Here is a 10,532-nt window from a genome sequence, read left to right on the forward strand (position 1 = left end):
CATTTTCATATTTTTAGATTAAAATACATTTATTATTTTATCAATGAATTTATAAAAATATCACATATACTTTATTTCTTAAGTACAATTAAATGTAATTATCAGTCTGTTTAAAAATAAAGTATTTAATTTTGCGGCATTATAAGATTTATCAAGTAACAATAGTACTGAAAATTGATCCCTAACAATCTGCTTATATTCCATCCAAAGGCACTAAATCGACAAGATTTTTTTCTAATTATAATACGTTAATTGTTTCAATTCATTTACAGCTTCTTCCGCTGCCTAAAATAATATTTATTATTATACAAACGCATTATACAAAATATTGCGTAAAAATATGTATTACATTTGTGATTAACACACTTACATGACGGACGTGTTCATCTTCATCCTCAATTAAGCTTTCCATGGCATCTCTTAATGACTTGTTCCACGTCTGTTGTAATGCTCTACAGCAAAATCTACCCAGCAATCTGATCATAGTACATGTCCTTGCTCGTAAAACAGTTTGTCGATGATTGAGAAGCTTGTTGAGCTGCTCCACCGAAGCTCCTTCAAGAAACTTCATGTAAATTCGTAATAAAAATTATGACGTAACATAATTCACATAAAATAATTCACCGGCTTACCGGGTGTTTTTGTACGCAGCACGACTTGTTCCACAAGTTCGGCATTTTCAGGTTGAGATCGTAGAACATTATTTAAAATAGCAACAAGATCTGCAACGATTCTTGCTTTTCTTTTTTCTAAAGTTAATAATTGCTGTAAAAGGGGCATTCCACTCACGATATAAATAGCGTCGCAAAATTGCATGAGAAATTGATTCTCGATATAAACCAATCTACAAAGAACTAATATCGCGCATTCGAGTGCTTGAAGTTCATCGGCGGATAAAGAAGATGCTGACCTCGTTCCCATGATCACTGTATTTGTTGCATTCAATTCATTATCGGAACGTTCCGACATTAATAATTTTATGGCATAAACGAGATTTGGTACTACTCTCACGTCTAAATAAACTTGTTCAATCTTCTTGAGATTCTCTTTACTAACTGACACGGTAAATGGCAATGATAATAAACAAGTTACATATTCAACAACTCTACAACCAGCCGCTGGATTTCTTAAAGGAGAAACGAACACCGAGACACAATTTTGTTGCAATAATGAGTCAATCTCACCCTCCATAACTTCTTCCATTGATCTTTGTAAAAATGCAATCCATTCTTCGTTTTCAATTGGTCTTTCTATTGCCCTTGGGTCCCAATCTGGCAATCTCGTGTGTTTTTCAGTCAATTTTCTCTCACCAAATTCCTGTTCATAATCAATGCTCAAGCAGCTTTTGCAATCACCATCGCCATGTACAATTTGATCTATGTGTGAAGATTTTTCGATTTGTTGACCTACATTGATTCCATCACCTTGAGCATTGGTATGATACGGTTCCTTATTCAACTGTCGTACAGAATAATTATAATCTATTTGTGTTTGAACAGGTTTTGAGTAATCATCTTGTATTGAAAAATTGTGCTGCATGTCTACATTATGTGAATAGTCACTCTGACACAAAGCATGATCTGCAGCTAAAAGATCACTTTTCAGAGACGCCCTAAGACTGAGATTTCCTAAGAGTACATCAATACTAGCGCTGGAATCAGTGCCACTTGGTTCACTGCGACGCAATGCTTGACAGTGATTTATCATATGGTGACAATAAACAGGAGACATCAGATAACCTGGTTGTGAAATACATGTTCGTTGCCGATATTCATAATGTCTTCTCTCTTGCTCTTGTAATTTTTTCATTGCTTTCTTCACAACTCTATATAAAAAATGTTAATTATTTTGTGTGTGTGTGTGTATATATATATATATATATACTTTACATTAAGGTGGCATTCTATTGTAACGGATAAATCGAATATTCTTTTTGCATTTTTTGCAAGTATATGTTATGAAAAATGTGTGCAAAAGGATTTATTCCAATCCACAAAACTTACAGAGTTACTGCGGCAGGAAGAAATAGATTAACGAGCGGGAAAGACGACGTACAATATAGTCTCAGTATAGTCTCAGCAGATATATTTTGACAAAGATGCGTGTGACGTTATTTTAGAAAGAATAGGATCTTTCAAAATATAAAGAATTATGACCTTAAGATATTTAGAAGAATAATAAATATTTTAATTCATTAATCTGGATTTTGCTCCAAAGCACATTCATTTAAGACCAAAAATTATAGAAATTACTACTTTCTTAGTAGTAATAATATTTAATAAAGGTCTTTTGCTACTCTCCTAATGAATGTTATGGAAGCAATTATTGGACAGCAAGCGAAGATATACATTCACTCACAAAACGATATTCATATCAGCTGTTCGGAGCGACGCTCAAATGAATTCGCTAAACAAGCAAAAGTCAATCATAGGGAGGAAACAATAGTTCAACGAGATATATTTGAGCAAGAGGAGGGTCCTGTCTATAGTCCTGGATTAATTGATTAATAGTAAATGAAAATTTTCTCAGTGTAAACTGCATGCAAAATTTTGAACACGTTTTTCTCAATATTATATTTTTCAAACTGGTTTCCATGATATCTCCAAATCGATTTGACCAAGTGAGCCCAACTTGTGCGTACATTTTCAACGCGTGTATTACTATCGTTCCTGATTACATTACCATGATTACATTAAAATATTATTTTTTTTTCTTTTATTTTTACAACCCTTTAAAGATATAAAAAAATTTGCTGGCATCGAAACTTAATTTTTAAAGTGACGTCGTTTTTTTTAATTTTCAATCTTTTTCTTTCTGGTATCTATTATAAATAAAAAGATATACTAATTAACAATCATTTGGAATCTTTTATTTCAGTCGAGCAGAACTGGTCAGACATGGATGCCATGTTTTTTATCATCGATTACTTTAAAGCGATTCACTGATGATAATTTTCACTTTTTATATAACAATTCTTATATTGTTTAGAGAAAAACCAAATATCAATGACTTTTATAGATTCTTCATAAAAAATTCCGCAAAAAAAATACCTATATGTTAGTAGAATACCCCTAAAAGAATAATTAAAATTAATACTATACTTGGATTGATTTGCAGCACGCATCGCTAAACTTTGTAATTGTTGCTGCTTTGCTCTTGCTTGACTCGCAGATAGCGGATTCGTAAACGGAGTAGGTACGGTGCCATCTACTATTACAATTCGATCCTTGACAAACGGATGTTGGAGAAGAGCGGGCCAAGTTAATCGTTGGGAAGGATCTTTCTGAAGTAAACCCTAAAATTGAAATAGTAATGATTTATTTAAAATTATAATAACAAACTATTGTAAAATATTCATAAATAACAAAATGTCTTTTCGCAAATCAATAAACATCTCTATGTGTGATAAATGTATAGATAAATATATATGCAATGTTAATATTATATATACAACAAATATCACCAATATCATAAATATTTTTACCTGTAAAAAGCTTTTGCAAATTGAAGAAATGAAATCTGGCCATTTTATTTCTTCAAACCTAATCAACTTAATCAGATGCAAAATCGAATAAGTTTGAAATGGAGGAGAACCTACCACTAATTCGTAAACTATACAACCTAAAGACCTGAAAGTACAATTAATTATAAGACATATTTCCTACACACATAAATCATAAATAATAAATATTTAAAATATTTATGTGGCTTTATGTACACTTACCATAAATCAGCATTATGATCATAAGGGTATTCTTCTACAAGTTCTGGGGCCATGTACAATGGTGTACCTTTTATTGAAGTAAGCACATGAGTACCAGTGCTCATACTACGAGCAAATCCAAAGTCACATAGTTTAGTTATACCATTTGCTTCCAGGAGAACATTTTGTGGTTTCAGATCTCTAATAATATCAACACAATTATTATAATTCAATATATGCCATTTTTCGTCTGTAATTAAATACAAACCTGTGCATTACCCGATTTGAATGTAAATAATAAAGCGCAGATACTAAATCACAAGCTATTACTTGTGCTCTTTCCTCAGACAATCTAACTTCCTTGGCCAATATGTCATTCAATACCTTATCTACATATTCTGTTACAACCACGATCTAAATCAGATATTTTACAGACTCTCTAAAATATATTTTACTTATAAATATAATTTTTTTCAGATTCGACATACTTCATTTTCTGTTTCAAATGAATCTAACATTTGCACGATATTTGGATGTTGTAGATAACGTTGAATCTCACACTCTTGACGCAAACTCTTGAGCTCCGTAGGTGATCTGCCACACTGCAAAATATATCAAGATATTAATCATAAAGCAGGACAAGTTATTTATAAATCTTACTTGTTTCATATAGCAAGTCAATATACCTTCCTTATCATTTTAACAGCTACAAATTCACCATCTACACGCTTTCTAGCTTTATACACTTGTCCAAAAGATCCCTCGCCAATGGGCTTCAAAATCTCATACCTTTTCATTTTGGAACTTTCATATTTCGTCATTTTGTTGATGTACTGATAATGTAAACAAAAAGTCTGTTTTTTATTCTTATACTATACTGTTAACTGTATTGCACTAGAACTTTCTCGCTTTAGCCAAATATCAAGCATACATTTATCTTACTTTAAGTTTCAAAAGTATACACTAGCTCAGCTACAGAAACAAACCTAAAAATATCAAAAAATGCGCTTTTTATCTTGATATTGTGTGCGCATGCGATAAAATGGAAACTCCACGATGCGTTAACATGTGTCAAATATAAATGATTAAAACATTATATTATAAGAGTATAATGAAAGTGAGAATCAAAGAGAATTGGTGAGAACAAAATGAAATGAAAACGAGCTGTTTAGTTTGCGTAATGCAATAATAGAATGTAATGTTCGTATCTTGAAAATATTTTCTGTGTACATACCAAAGAGAAATCTGAGTGGCCACATCTCACATTCAGGTCTTTCTTGTGACATACAGTGACACAGAACGGTGACTTTTGAAAGCTTCCGTCACTAATGGCATCAATCACTTTTATAAAACAATGTGAACTACGTATCACATTATCGACACGGTTGATAAAATTGTAATGTTGAAAAATTGATGTGGTACGAATCCGTGCTAAATTGAAAATGATATGAAGCGAATCCTGCTATATTCAAGAATTGTGGCTGTAAAAAATAATATGCATATATATATCCAGAAAACACAAAGTCATCTAAAAAATGTCTAAATTGTTATAAAGATATCTTTGAAAGAATATAGGCTGGTATTCATAGTCGATTCTTATTATTACGAAGTAGTGTTGATAATTTTATTTTTCTTCAATAATTTCGAAAAATTATAGAAATAGTTTATAGTTAATCCTAGTTTTAAAAAGCATGTAGCACAATTAATATCCTTACAGATTATATATTTTAATTGGTACACAACATTGTTTATAAAATTTAATAATGTTACGTCTAATTTATTAAATCTCTATTTATGGATTTTTGTAATATTTTCATGCAATATTCTTAAGTTCTTCAATTTTTTAAAATCAATGCCATACCTACAATCAAAAAACATTATTGAATAAGAGAAGAATAATATGAAAACTATAATTATTTAACACTTTCATTTTCTTCTGTTGATGTAGAGCCTTTTTGAGACTCCAATATATTGTAATCAGCAGCATTACTGTGTCGCTTGAAAAAAAATGAAATTTTTCATAAAGAAAACTGAATTGAAAATACATTACACATAAATATAACATATATCATAAATTCCTCTTACCTATATATGATCCATTTTATGATAAAAAAATATTTTTCAATAAGACATACTTCTTTATAATCTATATCATCCCATAATCCCTATCACCGCGTAACAAATTAATTATACGCGGTTAATTGTACAGTATTAATTTAACGAGAATAAAAAATAGAATCGTTATGGAATATAATCTTTTTTACACACGTCATAATTTTTATAACTTTTCCTTACGATAAAACGTACTTGTTTTTAAACAAATTAAATTACATGATATGACGAAGATAACATCAATTAATATAATTTTAATAATGAAAATTTAAGATAAAAAATATTACTTTCTGATGTATATAGGATTGTCTTTTACAAGGATATTTCTCACAATGTTAATATGCAATATAAAATACTATTTAAATTTAATTCTATGAGAAAAAACCTATTGCAATAAAAGTTACACCAGCGATATGACTAATCGAGCAAAGTTTCTCACTGGCAATTGTTATAACTCTATTAATTCTTTTTTAAACAATGCCCAAATTCAATCTACTTACAAAGATATTTCGAACATGTTATTCACTATTGGACCTGTGAAAAGAATTTTAATTCATCAACTGCGATATACGCTGAATCAATTTTAATATAATTATTGTAGTTCACGCACGATAAAACATCAGTTCACACATGTAATTCGCTCAAGAAAGATGCAGTTAAAACTCAATGTCTTCATAACTTGATCTCTCGAACATTAGTGCTTTTATTATATTATTATATTATTATTTATTATATTATTATATATATTGCGTAGTTGTTACGAACATTAATGCATATCCAGTGCAACTTATTAATTCTTGGATAATAAGACCGCTACAAATGTTACCGAAAATAAAGAAGTCTAGCCCATTTATTAGCTACAAACGTGAGTAAAGAAATGAAACTTATTCTCTGATTGTGCTTGAAAATGTGTAGACAAAAATATGGATACCTATATCAAAATAACTAAAGATATTCAAAGACTAGAAAGTTTGCGGATTATCGCCGTGTTTTTATTTATTGCTAATGCACAAATAAATAAGAAAACATATCTTTTATTGAAGTTAAACTATTAATTAAATTATTAAATATTTATTAAGCTAATATTTATTAAGCTAAATTATTAATGTATATGATATCAAAGATAATATTCTATTTTTTAACTTAATTAATTAATCCTTTGCATCCATGAGGAGATTTTCAGAATTTCATCTTTTTTCGCTCAGATTTTAATTATTTTGATGAATTTCTTGATATTAAGATATTAATTGAACTTTTTGTTCTCATAAAGTTCTTAGAACGTGAACAAGTGTTTAAAAAATAAGCAAATATAAATTTTTACTTGTATAATTACTATAACTAAACAAATATTTAAAATTTAGACTAAAAAAAAACACATATATTTTATACCGAACTGTTATCAATATCGAAACGACAATTTAAATACTCATTTAGGACATTCTAAAATGTCATTCAGAATTTTTTTTAGATGTTTTCGTTTTTTTTTTATTAAAAATTGACAATCTTTGAAAAATATAAAAAAAGAGACACTGGTTGATATTTTTAATTGATTCTTATTTCAAGACTGTCTTAAGACGCTAATGCGGCCCTCTGATTGGTTCGTGACATCTTCTCTAAGAATACTTAAGACGTAGATCTTGAATATAAGAACTCAACAAACGAGAATATGGATTAAAATGGATTGAAATTTTTTTTTTATCCGAATGCGTATTTTAAATAGCGAATACTTTTTTTGGATTTAATTGGATTCAATTGGATTCAATTAGATTCAATTGAGTGCAATTGGATTGAAAAACTGTATTTTCTATTCAAAATTTTGAATTGAATAGTATTCACAATGTGTGTGTGTTGTGCACAGAAAAAGCTAATATTATCTTTAGATTGAAAAACATAAAGATATGCTCCATGCAATTCCTATAAATGAATAAAAATGCATTCAGGATTGAAAAACATTTTAATATTCAATATTTCTGAAAATATTATAGAATATTTCAGAAATCAATATTTCTGAATCGATTTCAATTCATTTCAATCTATTCTCGTTTGCTGAGACTATGAATACCAACCACTAATAAGAATAGTTATACTATTTATATTTACATAGTTGATTTATGGTATCTCAATGTAATAATCCTGAAGAAGGAGATATATGTCGGCAATCAAGAAAAACCATTACAACGGAGAAAATTTTATTATGGCCTAATGGCATGGAATAAACGTAAAATATTACGTTCATTCATCCATAGGTGAGTTGTTTCTGCAAATCTAAGTCGAAATAGTCTACACGCAACTAAAAGTTTACAAATGAAATATTCCAATAAAAATAAAATATTATATATTTAAGATATATATTTGTTTGTCAGATCTAAATATTTAAACATTTATTATCTGTTCCAGTTAATGAGCCGCTAAAATTCATTATGCTGGAGACTGCATTATAAATGATAATGGCGAAGACTTGCATTAAATTCATCCGTGTCGATGACTATGCACAGCTTTCAAAAAAGTAATTGGGTCAATATCACAGGTCATGATGAGGGTTGCTATTCTGATATAGAATATAACGCTTACGGACCAAGTATTCTGAATTTAAACGTGGATGAATGTTTTTACATAGTTGGACACTCAATACATGAGATGTTGCATACTTTAGATGTATATCATGAGCATATGAGACCAGATCGCGATAAGTACATCAATATAATGGGAAAACATGAGAAAAAGTAATCAACAATATATAAATCAATACTAAAGGGGACTAATAAATGATTCTTACAGGAGATGAATTTAACTTCGAGCTATTAAATAATAGTATCGTGACTAATTATGGATTACCATATGATTACGATAGTATAATGCACTATTCTATGACAGCGTCTTCTACTAATCGGTCACTTCCTACAATAATACCTAAGGTAATACAATTTTCAAATCCAATATAAAATACAATATAAAAAAATATTGTAAAATTTAATTGTAATTAAATAAAATGTTTGATCCTTATATTTGATTTAATATCGAATATGTAACTGTATTAATTGAATTAATAATAAAATCTTTTCTTACAGAATCTTTATGTGAAGATTGGTCAAAGAAGTCACTTATCATATTATGATATACAAAAATTGCAAATTGCTTATAACTGCAACACTGTCGGTACTAATAAATTAAAAAAGAAACTTTTGAACAAACCTAAGAAACAGAAGAAACTTCTTAAGCGTAAAAAATTACAAGATATAATAATCGTTAGAACAAAAATAAATCACAAATGCAAGCGTTATATAAATAATTCGATGTCAAACAAATTACATGACAAAAATGATCTAGAAAAGTCAATGAATAGATTTAACCAAATAGTTTTCTCTATTACTGAATTATTAATATATACTTTATTCAGTCCAATTATTATCCTATGCCCTTTACTCTAATGTATCTATATATAAATTTTTATTTGTATTTGCATAAGAATCAAATAATAAAATCTATGACAGAATAAATAAAATTTTTAAGTTAAAAAATGAGTTTCATTCAAGCTAATAAAATATATATATATATATACATTTCATAAAGCAAATTCTAATAATGTAAGATTCGTATTTTCATATTAATTATGATTATAGCTTCAAATGAATCGTTAAATAAGTTTCATTTTTCCCGTGTAATTATTTTCATAATTAGTTCACAGCTAGTATTCTTTACTTTTGTCTTTTCGCGCACGTTTATGATCACTATGCTTTGAACGTCTCTCTGATGATTTATCACGATCTCCAGATTTATGTTTCTTTTCAGAATATTTATCTTTGTGTTTGTCTTTGCTTCGATATTTATCTTTTTTGTGCGACTTCCGTTCTCTCGAATGCGATGAAATTTCTATATTTCTATGTTCATGCTTGTGCTTTTTGTCTGTTTCGTTCAAATATCTTTTTTGTCTATCTCGTTCTCTTGATCGATGATAATTTCTTTCTTCTGAATGCTCTCTTTTCTTCTTGTGATGATGGCCATTTCTTTCTCTAGAATTATATTCGTCATTGTTGCGAGAAGAATGAAATACTTTATATAAGTGTTCAGTTCTATCTTGTATTTGTTCATAATTTAAATCATCTGTTTCGGTGTTGCGAACATCTGTTACATGTCCAGAATTACTTTGTTCAGAGACATAATCTACAAATATTTCCATTTGTTGATTAATCACTTCTCTGAGAATTTCAACATAAGATCTTTTGTTTGTATGAACGCCTTTATGCTTTACTCGACGCCTTTTCAAGTTCCGCTCTTGTATTAACAACTCCAAAAATGACAACTCTTTATCTTCTTTTTCTTGTGGCTCCCTAAAAAAACAATTTACAATATCCATAAACTTAATATAAGAGTACATAATATATATTTATACACTAGCACAGACATTACGTATATTAATTACAAATATTAGTTTAAATTTTAAAAACTCACAAATTATTAATATTTGCAATATCTTCTCCAACATCTGGCTTTGTAGTATTAGCGATGACGTAGTCATATAGTGCTTTCCTTTCATCACTAGTGAAATCTATGACAATCCTATCAGATGTACGCGGTACTAACCGCTCACCCATACCTATTATCAGTGTTAAGAATTTATTTTTTTCATATAGTTGTAACAATATAATCATAAAAGATAAAACAATAAAATTTTCTTGCTATTTTGAAATAATAGTTGTACAGTTATTTTTCAATTGTG

General features: G+C 28.9%; 2 protein-coding genes and 1 pseudogene across 3 annotated transcripts in view; 1 reads left to right on the plus strand and 2 right to left on the minus strand.

Moving 5' to 3' along the window:
* Positions 1-10: 10 nt before the first annotated feature.
* LOC108684735 (serine/threonine-protein kinase fused) lies at positions 11-4,967 on the minus strand. 2 transcript variants are annotated; one of them, XM_018189198.1, is made up of 10 exons: positions 4,938-4,967; positions 4,390-4,536; positions 4,192-4,305; positions 3,972-4,117; positions 3,725-3,904; positions 3,485-3,629; positions 3,102-3,295; positions 633-1,825; positions 371-555; positions 11-285 (listed from the first exon to the last, which is right to left on the minus strand). In XM_018189198.1, the coding sequence occupies exons 2-10, from the start codon at positions 4,522-4,524 to the stop codon at positions 235-237; spliced, it is 2,343 nt and encodes a 780-aa protein (XP_018044687.1). In that variant the 5' UTR covers positions 4,525-4,536; positions 4,938-4,967; the 3' UTR covers positions 11-234. The 2 variants fall into 2 exon arrangements, with proteins under 2 accessions (XP_018044687.1, XP_018044688.1); XM_018189199.1 differs by lacking the exon at positions 4,938-4,967 and adding an exon at positions 4,646-4,706.
* Positions 4,968-7,926: 2,959 nt separating this feature from the next.
* LOC108684726 lies at positions 7,927-9,336 on the plus strand (annotated as a pseudogene).
* A 136-nt stretch (positions 9,337-9,472) lies between these two features.
* Positions 9,473-10,532, minus strand: part of LOC108684739 (U11/U12 small nuclear ribonucleoprotein 48 kDa protein-like) — a 1,997-nt gene continuing 937 nt past the window's right edge. The window contains exons 4-5 of the mRNA XM_018189203.1: positions 10,265-10,409; positions 9,473-10,143 (exon numbers count right to left, since the gene is read on the minus strand). Coding sequence (XP_018044692.1) covers positions 9,501-10,143; positions 10,265-10,409 — 788 coding nt within the window. The 3' untranslated portion in view covers positions 9,473-9,500. The remainder of the gene's footprint in view (positions 10,144-10,264; positions 10,410-10,532) is intronic.

This window comes from Atta colombica, unplaced genomic scaffold, assembly GCF_001594045.1.
Source record: "Atta colombica isolate Treedump-2 unplaced genomic scaffold, Acol1.0 scaffold14, whole genome shotgun sequence".
Lineage (NCBI taxonomy): Eukaryota > Metazoa > Arthropoda > Insecta > Hymenoptera > Formicidae > Atta > Atta colombica.